At 35.4% G+C, this 17,426-nt stretch overlaps 3 protein-coding genes across 6 annotated transcripts in view; 1 reads left to right on the top strand and 2 right to left on the bottom strand.

Moving 5' to 3' along the window:
- Positions 1–801: 801 nt before the first annotated feature.
- RPL15 (ribosomal protein L15) lies at positions 802–4,436 on the bottom strand. The gene is made up of 4 exons (XM_026708198.2): positions 4,408–4,436; positions 2,955–3,136; positions 2,044–2,180; positions 802–1,158 (listed from the first exon to the last, which is right to left on the bottom strand). Exons 2-4 carry the CDS (start codon positions 3,124–3,126, stop codon positions 853–855), a joined length of 615 nt encoding a protein of 204 aa, XP_026563983.1. The 5' UTR covers positions 3,127–3,136; positions 4,408–4,436; the 3' UTR covers positions 802–852.
- A 79-nt stretch (positions 4,437–4,515) lies between these two features.
- Positions 4,516–14,850, top strand: NKIRAS1 (NFKB inhibitor interacting Ras like 1). 3 transcript variants are annotated; one of them, XM_087915613.1, is made up of 4 exons: positions 4,516–4,625; positions 5,140–5,268; positions 5,564–5,805; positions 10,646–14,850. In XM_087915613.1, exons 2-4 carry the CDS (start codon positions 5,175–5,177, stop codon positions 10,883–10,885), a joined length of 576 nt encoding a protein of 191 aa, XP_087771739.1. In that variant the 5' UTR covers positions 4,516–4,625; positions 5,140–5,174; the 3' UTR covers positions 10,886–14,850. The 3 variants fall into 3 exon arrangements, with proteins under 3 accessions (XP_087771739.1, XP_087771740.1, XP_026564000.1); XM_087915614.1 differs by lacking the exon at positions 5,140–5,268 and having other exon boundaries at positions 4,519–4,625; XM_026708215.2 differs by lacking the exon at positions 4,516–4,625 and having other exon boundaries at positions 4,642–5,268.
- The window catches only part of UBE2E1 (ubiquitin conjugating enzyme E2 E1), an 80,757-nt gene continuing 76,665 nt past the window's right edge, over positions 13,335–17,426 (bottom strand). For both annotated transcript variants that reach the window (XM_026708159.2, XM_026708158.2), the window contains exons 5-6: positions 15,747–15,894; positions 13,335–14,200 (exon numbers count right to left, since the gene is read on the bottom strand). In XM_026708159.2, coding sequence (XP_026563944.1) covers positions 14,103–14,200; positions 15,747–15,894 — 246 coding nt within the window. In that variant the 3' untranslated portion in view covers positions 13,335–14,102. The remainder of the gene's footprint in view (positions 14,201–15,746; positions 15,895–17,426) is intronic.

The raw sequence follows: 17,426 nt of genomic DNA, 5'->3' as shown, positions 1-17,426 counted from the left end.
AGCATCCCCATGATCACGTGATCAAATTCAGATGCTTACCAACTGACTCATATTTATAGTTGCTGTGTCCTGGGTCATCCTTCTGGCAAAGTCAATGGGGAAGCTAGATTCACTTAATGATATTACCGGCTGCAGTGGTTGACTTAAGTGTGGCAAGAAAGATCATAAAATGCGATGAATTTAACTTAACAAATGTCTTGCTCAATAACAGAAATGTTGGGCTCAATTATGGCCATAAGTTGAGGACTACCTGTATTTAAAGGGATTCACCGTTTTCTGATTGCAACGATGACTATGAAAGTCTAAACAGGAATTATTGGTTTAGGAACAAGTAATCATTCAGTCTTATTTTAAACATGGCTCATTATGAAACTTTTGACTAACCATTTTTTACATTGACTTACAACTAACAAAATAGTATGCCAACATAGCATATCCAATCATTTTATTTCCTGAAAATGTATCACAATTAATATAAATTATGATTACAAAATAGAGTCCAACCTCTAATAAATTTATATAAATCTTCATTAAATCACTTTTGGAATAATTTTAAACTAAATTCCAATTTGGTATTTGCTTAAATAGCATTTCTTTTCCAGTTCTGGTACAGATTTTATTTTTAACTTTTTTTTTTTTCAAAATTTAGAATCAAAATAATTTGGATTATTAAGATAAATACAAGTGAGTTTCTGCTGCATATTCTAGTCACATGTTTATAGATGAGAAGCTGCACTGAGAATCCTTTAATTCAACTTTTTATACCCATTTCTTCTCAATGACCACACAAAACAACGGAAATGTAAAACCACTGGATGGCTTTTTATTATGATAAATTTAAAATAAAAAGGATCAGCGATAACGATGAAGCTGCAAAGTGTTATGTCGTCTCCAGGCAGCACGGCGTGATCCACCAATAGTGTGATGGAACTTGTGGCCCTTGCCAAGGCCACGGCTCTTCCTGCCAGCAGAGGTCAGCCCACGCATCTCTCTGTGTTTGTGAACTGGTTTGGTGATCCATTGGGTATCTGGATTGCGCCTGATTGCTTTGTGGAATGGATCAATCAGAATGACCTCGAAGAATTTGTATGTGGAATCCTCACCCACCCAGTAAGAATTCAGCACTCTCAGAGCTCCACAGTGTCGGCCAGCACGCTCCTAGAAAATGAAATAGTTTAAATATGTATCTATACCTATATGTTATGCAAATGAAATCAGATTGAGAAACATGATGGAAAAGAAATAAGAGTATATAATCACTAAAGTATATACAAGTAATTTAATATTCCCTTTCTTTACATGTAAGTATTTCATTTTCGTCAGTGGCCATTCTCATATTTTCCCCAGCTCTGGATATTTGGCTCCACAAATATTGCTTTGAATAGTTGCTTTACTCAGATATTAGCTATTTGCACTAGTAAACTATTATTCCCAATCAATGCTGCTCAAATGTAAGCCTCCTGCAAACATTCATTTGGCTTGATGTATAATTTTCTGTTTTCTGTATAATTCAAAACACATTGGTTTCCCCATGAGCCAGTACTCTGCATTACCAGCACTCTTTTCTGTATGAAAATTTTCATGAATATACCATGAAAAGTAGTAACATTTGAGTGGCAAAAGTGGAGTTTCTATGTGAGCTATATAGCATTTGAATTTAACTATGTCTCCCAAAAAAATAAGATAATCCTTAAAATCTAATTCATTCCACCAAGAATTAAATCAGTTTGTAATCTTATTTCCAATTGTTTCTGTACTGCTCTATAGATCCAGTTATATTTACACAGAAATAATGTCCTCATGTAAGTGAAGATTATACAGTTACTTAACATAGCATTGTTTATAAATAAAATACACATTCCATCTAATAATAGAAACACTACAGGATCACTATTACTTGGTGAGGAATATTTTCATTAAACTTATTAGTTTAATACATGTTGGACAAAATTATATTGTAATATTACCATAGTGTAATTTATAATTTTATAATCTATTATGCTATAATAAAATGTCTGAAGGTTCTTCTCAAGATTTCCTTACTTCTGCTACGGATTGCAGACTCCGGGCAAATTTTAACTGGTTCACACCATGATGCACAGGCTTTCCATAAGTAGCACCCTTAGGAACTGGACGTTTACGACCACCACGACGAACTCGGATGCGATAGATGACATAACCTACAACAGAAACAAATAGCATTTAACTACTATCATGTCACTCCTAGTCTTTTTGTTTAATGAATATAAGGACTGGGGTGTGTGTGACATGATAGCAGTGTTCCGATATCTCAGGGGTTGCCATAGAGAGGCAGTAAAGCTATTCTCCAAAGCATCCAAGGGCAGGACAAGAAGCAATGGGTGGAAGCTAATCAAGTAAAGAAGCAACCTAGAACTAAGGACAGTTAAAACAATGTAGAACTTGCCTCCAGAAGCTCTGAATGCTTCAACACTGGAAATTCTTAAGAGATTGGACAACCATTTGTCTGAAATTGTATCAGGTTTCCTGCCTAAGCAAAGGGTTGGACCTGAAGACCTCCAAGGTCCCTTCCAACTATTCTATTCTATTCTATTCTATTCTATTCTATTCTATTCTATTCTATTCTATTCTATAACTTCTGTCCAAGCTACCTGGCTATTCTGTATTTTTGATCCACATACGCCCATTTTGTTAAACTGAGATGATTTACAGCAACAAAAAATGGCAATTAGATTCACATAATATGGACAAAGAGAATTGTTAAGATTTGCTACCTTATGTAAGAATTGTTTCTATCAAATTGACTTGTCAGATGTTTTCTGCAGTTTATCCTCTTTGGGCGTATAGCTACGTTCCAGTTAACTAATAATAATAATTCCTATAGTGAGCAGTATATCAGATCAGTTTTTTTCTCCATACATGTAATAAGCATGCAATCAAACATACAAAAAAACCTTTTAAAATATTCCTATTACCTTGCTTAGCTTTATATCCCAGCCTGCGGGCTTTGTCTGGTCTGGTTGGACGAGGAGCTCGATGAAGTGCCGATAACTGACGATATTGCCAGCAACGGACACGCAGAAGGAAACGCATCACATCAGATTGCTTCTTTCTCCATAGTTCTTGGATATACTTGTAGGCACCCATTATGACTTACCTAGTAAAGAAAATGCAGAATTATGTTACATCATTTTTCTTTTAATAACAGGTATATAAAAGGGATTCTTTTAAAAGGCTCTCCAGTATATGAAAATAAACTCCCTAAAACTGACAATAAGTAAATCCATTAAAATATGCCATTATTCAGGCTTCTTTTTTTCTGCTAATGTGCCAGTAAGAAGGCACATACTCATAAAAGCAATTTTAACTTCAGTCTCACACGTTTCACAAAGGGCATGTCATAACTTTTGCTTCCTTCAATCAGCTTCTGAAACCAGATGACCATGATACAATTATTGCTTACTATATATACACCATACACCCCAAAATATGCGTGAATATATGTGCTTCATATTCAGAAGTATGTTTTTATCAATTTTAGGTAGTATTTTTTCCTTAAATTTTACAGGTTTTAACTTTAGTCAAAAATATAGGTTGTTCCTTTGTACCAATCCAATGAAATTGGATAATCTATTCTGACAGCAACTACCTTGCAAACAGATATTTTACATCATTTACTATTTAAAAAAGCCTTAAAACAAGCTTGCCAATTTGGGAGTGATTCTTTATTTTCTATTTCAATTCTATTTTTTATTCTGACTGACTCTCACAGCAGTCCCCCTCCTTTTGATTATCAATTGGATCTGAATAGAAAATCGGACTGAAACTGAGGTTCCCGCAGGAGAGCCTAGTGGTTAAGGCACCAGGCTAGAAAGCATGAAACTTTCAGCTCAAATCCCACCTTTGCTATTAAAGTCAGTTGGGTGATTTTGGCCCAATCACTCTCTATTAATTAGCCCAAACCACTTCACAGGGTTGTTGTGGACACAATAAGAGGAAGACGTGTATTTGTGTGATAAATAAATAAATGAATCTGCTCTACTTCCTTAGAGCTCCTTCCCCCAAGAGGTTTGCACTGAGGAAAGACAGCATGAGTGCCATCGTTCGATTTTCACCATAATTCTGAGCCGTAAAAAAAGATCTGATGCCAAAAGGAACCCAGAATTTCAACGATTCTTTTCGTTTCCATTCTCATCCTTCCAGCTTTTTTTCACCCGGCCATTTCGCCCGGTAATATAAGGCCCAAGACGCCATTAGGCGAAACAAGATCCTAAACCCTTCTTTTTGTTCCACAGCTGCCAAAACATAATCATCCTCTCTCCCCGAGCCTCGATCCATAAGAATCTGCACCAAACGAGTGCAAAAAGCCTCCAGACTGCAGGATGACAATGGATACATCGTCCGCAGAAAGAACCCAAGAAACCTTACCATACGCACTCGAAGCCGGAAAGAAAGAGGCCTCTCTCCCAAAATGCTTTGCAACAGAGGAGGGCAGGAAAGACTCGGTGGTCAGGTGCTTGCTGGGAAATGTAGTTCATAGGGAACACATGTTATAAGAGCGTGGACTTTCATGTTACGAGATGGAATTTCTTCCTGTGACTTTTGGCTAGCGGCTCTGCAAGTTATGTTCATTTAAAACCGTCTAGGCAAGCAAATTATCCTAGAAAATATTCTCCTTAACCACATTTTGGGATTGTTTCATTATTACTAATGATAGAATGCTTTAGAGATACGCTTTACCTTGATTATTTATTTCGTACGATCTATGAAATGGGAAGGTCATGGCTGAGTTCTTATTTTAAATTAATTTTCAATTTTACTCCAGAATTCGAAGCTGGTTGTGTTAAAGAAATTCGAATATAGAATAATTCTTTCATATTTAAAATTGCTTTATTTGTTGTTCTTTTAGAAAAAAATATTTCAGTTTCATTAACTTGATGCAAATGAACTTACTTTTGAAAATAAAAATAAAAAAGTTCTAGAAGCCTTTTGCTCAACACTCCAGAAATATGAATACATCTTAAGTTCTTAGGAGTGTTGTCCTGTAATTTTAAAAGTGATTGCCACTCACTTCAGTTATATACTGTAGCAATAGCATACTTTTATCTTTAAACAATCTATGAAATGACAAAAACAATTACCATTCTGGGTGGCCTATAGGTTTTGGATTTCTACCGGTAGTAGTCTGAAAGAAAATGGGAAAAGGCTTCAAAGTGTTGGTTTGTGGAATGTGTTCAGTGGGAAAGACGGCCATCTTGGAACAAGTTCTGTACGGTAATCACACTATTGGTAAGAAAGATGCCTAATTGTTTTTTATAGTTGTGTAAGTAATGTTATAACTGCCACTTTAGTAGTTAATAAATTCTGCCAGATTGGAATAGATGTAAAATGATCCATATAACATATTTGCATTGGTCAATATAGGTTAATTACTTTTTTTCACAAAAGGCAAACTAAGTTCTCAAGAACAATTAGATATCCCTTATATGCATTTTCCTGAACCAAGCTGGCTTGTGGAAAACATAAATGAATTTTATGTTATGTCCCCCAAGAAATCGTTGCTCTTTATTTTAAATAAAAACAGGTGAAGAGTGCAGCAGAACTATGGAAGATGTATATGTCGCTATGGCTGAAACAGATCGAGGACTAAAAGAACAATTACGCCTGTATGACACCCAAGGACTGCAAGGAGACGAAGATTTCCCCAAACATTATTATTCTATGGCAGATGGCTTTGTTCTAGTGTATGCTGTAAATAGTCTGGAATCTTTTGAGAAAGTTAATTGGCTCAAAAAGGAGATTGACAAGTTCAGAGAAAAGAAAGAGGTAAATGACTATTTTTCAAGGCTGCTTATTAGTTATCATACAATTTTGAATGGGTCGGGGATTATGGGTTGAAGGTGAAAAAAAGGGAAGGAACTCCACTTCGATAACCTCACTATAAAGAATTGCTTGGCCCGGATAACATACAGTATTGTCAGTAGTTTCTTCCTTACTCAACAAGTTTTTTTCTTTTATCTTCTTTCTGACCCTTCTGCCTCTTAATCTCTTTAGAAGAGTCTCCCTTGGAAGAAAAGGATTGCATATTCATGGTACTATTATTGGAAATGGATATGAGATCAAGTCCTACCGCTTGTCATAAGAGGCAATTTGATTTAGACAAAATCCAGGTCATAATTTGGTGTATTTTTATATGAGACTTTAAGGTGAAAGTGCCCTAAATGTTAGATACTAGGATTCTCTATCTTGCCTCACTGGCCCGAAGGCCTTGAGTATGATACCCCTGTCATAGTGGGATTAAATGTTTTGGACAAAATACAGGCAGAAAAACTTAATATGGGGCAATCTAAAACAAGATTTCAGGTGGCATTAGTTTCAAACAAAATATTTGTGGAATACTTTGGTCTTGCTGATATGATGAACCGAATGTAGCATTACAATAGTAAAGGTAAAATTCCCCCACACGTGTGCTAGTCGTTTCCGGCTCTAGGGAGTGGTGCTCATCTCTGTTTCTAAGCTGAAGAGCCAGTGCTGTCCCAAGATGTCTCCATGGTCATGTGGCTGGCATGACTTAATGCTGAGGGCACACAGAGCACTGTTACCTTCCCACCAAAGTGCTCCCTATTTTTCTACTTGAATTTTTTATGTGCTTTTGAACTGTTAGGTTGGCAGAAGCTGGGACAAATAATGGAGCTCACTCCATTACACGTCACTAGGGATTCGAATCACTGAACTTCTGACCTTCTGATCAACAAGCTCAGGATCTTAATCACTGAGCCACTGTGTCCCCATTACAGTAGTAAGTTATTTTAAAAGTATACAGTAGTCCTCAACTTACAACCATTTGTTGTTTTTTGTAAATTTTATTTGAGTTTTCACAAAGAGAAAAAAAATACAAATAAAACATCTTTTTTGAAAGCAGCGTAATCCCGGGGTACATTTCTTCGTACAGACACAAATTCAGGTTCATGCTCATTTTTATATTCTATTCCATATCTTATTACTATTTTACATTTTTTGCATAGCTTCTCCCCTCTTTTAATTTTCTCAATTTTATTTTAATTATCTCATCTCAATTCAAATCATTGTATTTATATTTTTTGTCTGTCCTGTTTCAATTATCTATTATCTTTTCTCATTAAACAAAATTTCTCCTGTAGTTACTGATTGGAGTATGACGCCTTTATATTTTTTCCCTAAAGTTGTAACATTCAATATAATACATAACTTCCATTCGGATTCTGCTTGGTACATTCTTAAAATACTGTATTCTTAAAAAAAGAAAAAAATTATAAATGTATATAATTAAAACAACATTCCATTCCAAGTCAATTCTATCATTAATATTAATATCCATTAAAGTCTTAACATCTTTAACATTACTTTTCAATTAAATATCATACTTCTATGGGAACAATTATAAGCTTTCCATAGTTAATTCCCCCCCTCTTCTCTTATATTTTATAAAACATTAACTAATTAAAATGTTCCCGTTCCTTCCTAATTCAATTTTCTCATTTATTTTATTTAACTTATTTTATTCACAAACATTTCACTAAATTACACTAAGTATCCCTCATTTTAAGCATACGTTGTTTCCAATTTTTTAAAGTTATTTCTATTACTAATATAACAATACAATCTTATGTACCTTTACAGAATCCCTATATCAGTTAGATTTTCACCCATTATCTCTAAATAGCTCCTGTTTCTCTATATCTTGCTCCGGTCCTTTGTAACTTCCTTTCCTTCTTCCCTCTATTCTCTCTCCCCTTTTTACCCCCTTGTCTCTCTACCTCTATTTCTCTCTTCTGTATTCCCCTTTTCTGTTGCTTTCCAGTATTATACTTATTTTTCGAATTATTTTTCTTTTCTTTGGTTGTTTTTTTAAGTCTTAAATTCTCCATTCTCTTTCCCCCCTTTCCTTTTTCTTCCCCAAATAAAATTACTTGTTCATTGAAGATGGCTTCTTCTTTGTCCCAGTCTTCTTGCTTTGCAGTCTTTTCTTGTTGTTTCTCACAGTTCCAAATCTCCATTTCTAAGAATTGAAAAACGAAGCCAAAAGAACCCTTCCCTTCTTGTGCATCTTCTTTGTACTTTTTAAGTTCCATTTTCGATTCATCCAGAAGTGGTGCCATTGTATAAATTCTTAAACAACCACCCGATTGATTTTAGTCATTCAAATATAATAACCAAAAATCCAAAGATCACCGAATAATCCAAATACACGCAAGCTGTTTCTTTTTTGCTCTTTTTTTTCACTTTCTCTTCCTGGGGTTACTATTTAGTTGCAAAGTTTCAGTTAAAATGTATCTTTTAGAAGTCTTGTTGAAGTTTTACTTTAGATTCTTTTTAATTCCAGGCAGTCTCCTCCCTCTTCCAGATCCTGCCCTTATTCTTTTTCTCTCCCTTCCTGCTTATGAAAAAGAAAGTTTTTAATGTCCAGAAATCTTTATTATCCCTTTGGCATTTTGTTTTATTTTCAGCGTAATTGCCTATTGATGTCAAAGCGGATTTTTCCGATTTCTTATTTAAGTCTCTTAATTGTCAGTATAGGGAAGGAGAGAGAGAGAGAGAGAAAAAAAGCCAAACTTTTTCACTTTCCTTCGCTGCTTCCGACTCTTCTTTGTGAGCGATGTTATTTTTTGTAAATTTAAATTCCAGGGTACCTTGGTTGTTGCTTTTACAATTTAACCCGATCAGCCAAAACTTTCACTTCTTATCTTCCTCCTGCACATTCTTTTCCGGTTGAGTTCTTCTTTGTGGTGGCCATTTCAGACCACCGCTGCAACTGCCTTCGGGAAAGGGAGTAATGGCCAGCTGAGGAGGAGAGATGCGGCTCTCCTCGACCCAGCTGGCGGTCTTCCCCCTCTTCACCTCTACGGGATGGCTTAGTCCCGAAACCAGCCGGCTCGGGGCGCTCCAGCGGTGAGCACGGATCGAAGCCTTGCAGAGACGAGGTTTCGGTCTGTCGCCGAAGAAGCTCAAACCGGAAGTCCAACTTACAACCATTTTTTAGTGACTGTTCAAAGTTACAATTACACTGAAAAAAGTGCTTATGACAGTTTTTCACACTTATGACCATTGCAACATTCCCACGATGATGTGACCAAAATGTAGTTACTTGGCAACTGGATACTATTTTTAATGGTCTCAGTGTGTCAGGGTCACGTGACCTCACAAGCAAAGTTATTGGGAAAACCAAATTCAATTAGCTATGTGATTAAACAATTCACTTAACTGTGGCAAGAAAGGTAATAAAATGGGGCAAAATTCAGTCAACAAATGTCTTACTTAGCAACAGAAATTTTGGGCTCAATTTTGGTATTAGTCAAGGATTACCTATATGGTTTTAATTCTTTCTTGGGAACCTTCTGTTAAGAAGGCAGTAGATTTTCAATGTTCTGTAATTGGGATCTGCTAATTTATGTTTTTGTTTAACATCAGATCTATAGTTGTGGCTTGAAAGCTAGTTAGCATATTGTGTAACTTGTAGGATCCACTTCTGTCAGGAAAGGTAAAGACTATCTAGTCTTATTACCCTTTTATTCGCTAATCCTAAATAAGAAACAAGTAGCTGCTGCTGTTGTTTTTTCTTCTCATTCAATCTGTTCCAAGAGTCTGATACTCTCCAAGTATTTTAAATTATAATTTCCCTTGGCACTTGTTATCACCTAAGATGACTGAGACAAAAGATTGAGACAATCAATATCTGGTTGTTACTATGCTGCCTGTTACAGTTCCATGCCTGCTATGGTGGTAATTGAATAAGTCAATTTAAATGAACTGAATTATATCAGATTCAAACTGAGATAATGAACTACATCTTCTGTGTTAAAATTATGTAATTGGATCATTTCTTTATGCTGTGCTGGTTTCTTTGTTTAAGACAAGTTAAAGCAGGGAAAGCATTTAGTTTTGTAACTCCATGATCTAAAATAATACAGCACATGTGACATTTGGAGAATGTTTTCCTTGCTCTTTTATGTTGGCTATGCAGACCTCTACCACTGCGTACACAACCACCTTGAAATCTGTTTGGTGGGAATATATGGTCCTATTCAATTAAAAAACAATTCAATAAATAGGAATAGTATAATTTGTGAATTGGGGTGAAGATAAGAAAAGGAAAAAGAGATGGGGGGGCTCTTAATTTCTCTAGAGTTAATTGTTTCAGGTTAGCTGAAACATTGAATATACATTGTTTCCCCGAAAATAAGACCCAGTCCTTTTTTTTTTCACCAAGTTTTTTTAAAGTCTTCTACTTCCACTGACTCGCATCATGGCAGTGGCACTGACAGTTCCACCCAGTAGGAATCTGCTGCTGGCCCATTTCTTCTGTGGCCACTTATCGCCACTTGCCCGTGTCACCCCTCTGCCTCTGTTTACTATAGGTTAACTTATCCTGGCACCTATATGCAAGGGGAGCCTTTACCTTTTTATATATATATAAACTTTACAGAAGTCAGCCAAGGAGCTAAAGGATTATTTATTCGGCTCATGAATCTATTTGAATTTTGCATGATCTACTAGGAATGATAGCAGCTAAATTGCAGGGAAGAGTGCATTCCAGTCTCTTTTCCCTTTGCAATAATTCTATATTTGGAAATGTGTTTACATCACTGAGCTTATTTCCTGTTTTGATTGTTTTATTCCTTCTTTGCAGTGGCCAATTATTGTTTTAGGTAATAAAACTGACCTTTTGGAGGAAAGACAAGTACAGAGTGAAATTGCACAGCAGTGGGCTAGGATTGAGATGGTGAAGTTATGGGAAGTGACAGTAGCGGATCGAAGGACAATGATGGAACCTTTTGTGGTATTAGCAAGCAAACTTTACCAATCACAGAACAAGTTGACATTTTCTTTCTCCCGTCGGAGACCCAAATGCAATAAGGAAGACTACTGAATGCCCTTATGCTTCCCACTGGGCCAAGAATCTGCTGTGGCTTTTGCATTTCCAGAGTTGTTCATTTCTAGAACAACTAAAGCAGTTCTCACAGATCACAATGAGAATGGCATCTGAAATCATTTCATAAAAACACTGACATGATCATAGTTGTCTGTCTTCAATAATATGTTCATGGAATGCAAACTGGAGAATGTTTGAGTTCAGAAAAAAAGACTTTTTCTAAAGGGGGCATTTTAGAATCATTGGAAATACTGCCACCTCATTTAGCATTTCAGAAAAGAAATGAAAGAATAAGGTAAAAAGTTGTTTATTTTGATCATACATTGTATAGCTTTATTCATTGTGCTACAAAAAATTACTTATGAAAAAGAGAAGCCAACAGAATTGGGTGCAGTTGACCTTCACTACCTTTATTAAAAATTGTTCTAATACCATTAGCACTGATGCTTTTGGATGAACCACTGTTATTTCTATTGATTATCATCAAGCACCCTTCCCCAATTTCAAAAGTCCACTAATATCTGTCCCTGTGCAGAGACAGCAACCTCCTGAAATAGAGAGGACAGCATCAGAAAAAAAATAGTAACTTGGTTCATTTAAAAGGCTGTAGCAATGCTTCTCAATCTCAGCAACTATAAGAAGTGTGTGTTTGTAATTCCTAGAATTTCCCAGTATACGTAAGTCTTAAAAGTAACTATTAAAAAATACAGGACTATGTTAGAGTGTTTGATTCTGGCTTAGCACATTGTTTGACATTTATTCCATAAACTATGATTTATGGCTTAACATATTGACTGAAATCAGCCAGTCTGTACAGGAAAAAAATGAGTAATACTAGGGGAAAGGATTCTTCCATCTGTTTTAGGTCTAAGCAACCTATCTTTTACTTCAATTGTATTTATCGTTGCCATACAATTAAAGTGCCTTAAAATATGTTAACATAAAAATGAATACAGGATTTAAAACCTAGGAAAGTGGAAAAATCTTTTTACAAAAATAACATAGGTACAAGTTGAGCTTTCCTAGAAAAAGGAATGGTAGCATACCTACATATACTTTTCCTCATCTATGTTCTACATTACATAAAGATGATTTGAGGAATTAATGGGAAACCTAGATCAATTTTTTTCCAGAATTCCTAATTGATGTGGCTAATGCCCCCTGCTGGACATTTTAAGAACTGTAGTCCCCAACAAATCAAGATAGTGCTAGATTGGAGAATTCAAAAATGCTAGCTATCCTAGGGTTGTTACAGTGGCTTATACCATCACAACGTAACATAAGTTCTCACCTACTTCTAAATGGAATCTGTGGTTAGATTTGTATTTTCATAATTTTCATTACAATTCTGAATGATGCAAAAATCAGTTGGAAAGTAAGTAGGGTTAAAATTTCTCAAACAGTTGCAGTAGAGAAATTGATCCAAGTTTCTTTTCTTTCCATCCAGGAATAAAATACTTTAAGACCTAATGTGATATATTTTAAGCACATTTTTAAATTTAAATGCAGCTTCTGAGAATGTAACAAAAATAGAATGGGTGACATATCTAGGTGTTAAATTACAGATTGAAATACAGATTCTGAGTCCATTTTATTTATATTGCACATTTAAAGGGCTGTCATCTGTTTATATGTTGTATTCATAAGCTGTCCTTCATGCATTTTACAGAATGACAGTATTTTATAGCATAACAAGCACAGTTAACATGAATTTTATATAATTATTCATTCTGGGTCATTAGTGAATTGTTGTGTTTCAATTACTATTAATTGAAAGCCAAATTGAATTATGTTCATATTTTGAGCGCTATTAAAAGAGAAAAGGAACTTTTTAAATAGAGATATTAAATATGTTAGCATTTATTTAGTATAAATAGATGCCCCAAAAAAGGGAAAAACTATTCCTACCTTCCTTCCAAATATGTCAAGCAGCAATAGCCTGAAACCACAAATAAATTGCTCTAATGTTAAACTGCTAGGGAAATTCCAGGTTTAAGTACTAAGGAGATGATCCGAACTTTTGATAAAAGTCACCTGCCAAAAAAATCAATAGATTGTTGGATAGGTATGTAAATATGCCTTCTGGCTTAGGATTTAATTTCATAATGCATTAAAGTATAATGTAACTTTTTGTTCTGTGACCTGGAAAGTATTTTTTTTTATGATTCTTTTATCAGGAATAGATTATATTGCCTATTATACTAGAGGTCCCCAATCCCCAGATCCCCAGACCAGTACCAAACCATGGCCTGTTGGGAACCAAGCCACACAAGCAATGGGAGAGTGAGTGAAACTTCTTTTGTGCATACATGGGATCTAAGGTCCTACCCCTGCCATCCATGGAAGACAATTGTCTTCCAAAACCAGTGCTTAGAGCCAAAAAAGTTGGAGACCACTGTGTTACACACAGCTAACATAGATATATTCCAAAAAGAAGAAATATCTGTAGGGGGTTTGTACATATTTTTATTAGCACAGTAACAAATGCAGACTTAGATAGCCTACAACATACAACCAATCCACTGAGTGACTCCTATTCCACGCCTTACAATTAAACAGCTTAAGGTATTTCACTACAGGTTCTCCAAGTTCAGTTAAAATCTTCATTCTCACAAAGGTAATTTGGCATAGAAAAATGAATCCGTGAACCCCTATGCTAGGGAAGACAACAATCTAGCCTTACCTCTATATTTGAAGTTAATGAAAGGATAGTCTTGTAAAAAGATGTGTTAAATATGAAACTCTCCCACCTCCCCTAGGGAAAAATATTCCCAATATTTTTTTTTTACAAATAAAACCAAGTTAAAAGAAAATCAAGTTGCAAGCCTTCTTACAAGAAATTTTAGAGAAATGCCAAATATATGTACTTATAAATTAAGCTGTTTTATTTTTTTATCACAACCAAACATCCTTTCCAAACCTCATCCAATTATCAGCTTAGTTTACATTCTTCTTGGTGCTATAGCAGAGCTACTATTGCTTTAAGACTAATGACAGTCTTAAAATATACTATTCCCATTCTAACTGTCTACTGTAGCAAGATACCTTAAGTAACAACAACAAAATCTCAGGAAATAAAAGACTGAATAAATTCTGTTATAGAAATACCCTACTCTTTTTCAGTTTCTCCCCTTCCCTGTCCCACCCCTTCAAAATCATAAGCAGCTCTTTCCATCACAGATGATTTAACAGAAAGGTTTGATAAAAATCCAGTTTATGTCGCGTATCTCTTGGTCCACTGTCTGGCCATTCTGTCATGCTCTGCTCTGTTAGTCATATACTGAGTTGCAATACTTCCAACAAGGGGATCAGCTGCAAAACAAAACAAATTCCAGCTAGTTATTGATGCTAGAGGAAGAGAAAATATATGTAATAGATCAGATTTGATAAGGACTCTTGGAACATTGCTTTAATAAAAAATACTTGTGTAGCTTTACAGTTTTAGAATTTAAGTACATTTTCCATTCAGGCCAAGAATGGGAAGGAGAAGTTATGATCCTCCAGATGTTGGTAAAGTTGAAGTCCCAACCTTTATTCTTTTCCACTAGACTTCACAGTGCTTTTTCAACGATAGTCATGCCTGCTGAAACGGTTGACAATCATAGTTAACAGCACTGCATTTTGATTAGGGCTATGCACATCAAAAATCTATAATAATGGGTCTTGCTGGACAATTGGTGTTTCCATAGATACTGTACATTTCTATCAATCCTTTAAAATATGTTTCACAAAGCAAATCCACCTGGAGATAATGACGTTCACAGCAATCAAAGGCAATCAGTCACTAAACACCATCAATGGGGATATTCTATTTATTAATTTTGTGGAATGATAGATTCACTTTTCCATCACTGGATTTTGAAAAAAAAAAATCATTTTGTAGTTTTTTAAAATTAGTTTTTGCAAATTATGTCAATGCAATATACATGGCATTCTAACCAATAAAAATTATGTTGAGTTTTTTTTAATTTGCTGTTCTTTAAGAGTACATTTAGGGACCACTCAAGTTATGACATAGATGAATAAGGGGACTTATGATAGTTACAGCATTCTTGTCATGTGGTCATGGTTTAGGTGCTTGGTAGCCAACTTGCAATTGTGACAGTCACAGCATCCTAAGCCACATTATTGCCTTTGCGATGTTCATGGCTAGCTTCTGACAAGCAAAATCAATGGGGAAGTTGGCAGAAAGTTGCAAATGGCAATGATTGCATACTGCAATTGTGTGTGATTCCCCTAACAATGGCAACAGACTGCCGCAACTGCCATAAGTTGGCATGATCATACTTTGCCAGTTCAAATTACTCATTAAGTGAGAACTGCTTGCATAGCTTTTGGACACATTTGATTGGATTTTCCTTGTGTATTGTGTTTTGGAGATGGCTCTTAGCAAGAAGCAGTTAGAACAGTGCAGGAAATCTTGTGGGTTAACAGAATAGGGAACAGGGAAAAGGCTGGCCAGCCAGTGAATGAGTTTTGCAGTAATGATAGAGACCAATGGAGAGCAACTATAATGCAGAAATGTATGTGCTAATATTTCTGTTACATCGTTTCTAGTTAAGACAATATTTCCAGTTTTATGCAAAAAAAATATGAGTTGCATGGTGCTAGAAAAGGTCTGTTGCCCCCTACTGCTCAATGCATTCTTAAATACCCACAAAGAATGTAATGCTAGAGGGGAGCCACTCTTCTTGCAGAAGATGTTCCTGTATTATCAGAAATCAATATGGAAACTCCCCATGGCTTTACTGTAACTAACCCTCTTTGATATATGGATAAATAGGAAATGGAGCCAACATACAATCTCTGGGATAGATCCTATTCTTTGTCCCCCATCCCTCATTTTGACCCACCTTACCAGGATTGCAATCTGTGAGAAGTGAGCAAATTGAAAGAAGAACTTTAGAAATAGTTAATGCTGGACTCCAGTTGTCCTTTAATATGTCCAGACAGATCACTCCTTGACTATTAATGTTGCAGTGATAGATTCTTGTTCGAAAGGTAACCTACATGAGAAGAGTTCAAAAATAAAATAAAATAAAATAACGAAATTGTGTTTATCCTCATCTTTTCAGATAGGCCCCAAGCATTTCCTACAATGGATATTAAAATGCTGAATTTCCTACAATGCTTTTCCAACAATGGATATAAAATGCTGGATTTGTCCAAGCCCATATATAGACAATTTCCAATTTTGATAAATTACTAATCTAGCATCAGACAAATTTTTGTTATTTCTCATTCTGCGAAAGATTTTCACAAATAACTTTTCTCTTTTAATTCCAAAAGACAAGGCCCCACATATTAATTTCATCAATTGAAAGCTTTTCTATGGTTTACAATAAGTCAAAAAATCCTCAGATGTTAAATTAGTCAATATCATTAAAATTCAATTTTGCTGCATCTGATTTTCACTGGAAAGGGATTAACATTAACAACTATTTTTACTACATTAATTTAATAAATGTTTTTGGATTTCATACAAATTATGCAAAATCTCACTTTCTAGTGGTCAGGTTATCTTTGTATCTCCCAGGGCAGAGGTGGTATTCAGCAGGTTCTGACCAGTTCTGGAGAACCGGTAGTGGAAATTTTGAGTACTTCGGAGAACTAGTGGTAACCTTCCCCCTGGAGTGAAATGGAGATTTTATAGTATTCTTCCAGTCACGCCACCAAACCATGCCCACAGAACCGGTAGTAAATTTTTTTTTAATCCCACCACTGTCCCAGGGGTCAACTTCTGAATGAGGAAGCCAAACTTTTGCCCCACTTTTATACTTTTGGGGATTATCTAGATTAAAAGGTGAAATGCTAGTCTTAAATCTCTCAGTGGATTAAAACATCCACTTCAGTTCTTATAATAATTTAAAAAATGGATCCAGCATTGCCTACTTTTGCAGTGTAGTGCCCGATGTGTTGAACAATAGCTAATGTTGCCCTTGAGTTGACAGAAGATATGTGTATCTGCCAGAGATAATGAAGACATTCTCATGCATTTATCTTATATTTGATCATATTCCTCAATTGAGACTAATTTAACTTATACAAACTTTACTTTGGCTATTTCTTATTTTCCCAGTTCATGAATCTGAATGTTACAGCAAATATTGTAATTATGTTTTAGACTTTAATTTCATAATTTCTAAATTTTATTCTAAAAAACTAGTCATTATCCAAGGGGGGAAACCCCCCCACAAACTTGGGCATTTTAATTTATGGTGAACCACTGCCATCCTGTGTCTATTGTTTGCATTACATGAGAATTACACAGCCTTAAAGGGTGACAAAATTTATTGCAGCATTAAAGAATTGCTAATTTTTTTCACAACTTAAGCAGGATACTTAGGCAACAATAAAGATAGTACTCTATTAAGGCAGAAATTAGTAACTTTTTCTACAAGTACTGATTAAGAGAACACTTCTTGTTGACTTTCTGATGCACAGTGTTTAGATTTGCCATCAATTTAATGCATTCTTCCTCTAGGGACCAATTGTCAAACCACTTTAGCCCAAATATTCTACAGGATGCATAGATATC

This window comes from Pseudonaja textilis, chromosome Z (assembly GCF_049901715.1).
Source record: "Pseudonaja textilis isolate UNSWEBS1 chromosome Z, rPseTex1.2, whole genome shotgun sequence".
Lineage (NCBI taxonomy): Eukaryota > Metazoa > Chordata > Lepidosauria > Squamata > Elapidae > Pseudonaja > Pseudonaja textilis.
This window is presented reverse-complemented; position numbering and strand designations above follow the sequence as displayed.

What these genes read in the sequence shown, in the direction of transcription:
- RPL15 (XM_026708198.2), bottom strand. Translation starts at nt 3,126, where the DNA reads ATGGGTGCCTACAAGTATATCCAAGAACTATGGAGAAAGAAGCAATCT. An exon ending in GGGATATAAAGCTAAGCAAG is followed by an intron (nt 2,181 to 2,954) that starts GTAATAGGAATA and finishes TTTCTGTTGTAG; the next exon opens with GTTATGTCATCTATCGCATC. An exon ending in GTCTGCAATCCGTAGCAGAA is followed by an intron (nt 1,159 to 2,043) that starts GTAAGGAAATCT and finishes TTCATTTTCTAG; the next exon opens with GAGCGTGCTGGCCGACACTG.
- NKIRAS1 (XM_087915613.1), top strand. Translation starts at nt 5,175, where the DNA reads ATGGGAAAAGGCTTCAAAGTGTTGGTTTGTGGAATGTGTTCAGTGGGA. An exon ending in GTACGGTAATCACACTATTG is followed by an intron (nt 5,269 to 5,563) that starts GTAAGAAAGATG and finishes AAATAAAAACAG; the next exon opens with GTGAAGAGTGCAGCAGAACT. An exon ending in AGTTCAGAGAAAAGAAAGAG is followed by an intron (nt 5,806 to 10,645) that starts GTAAATGACTAT and finishes CCTTCTTTGCAG; the next exon opens with TGGCCAATTATTGTTTTAGG.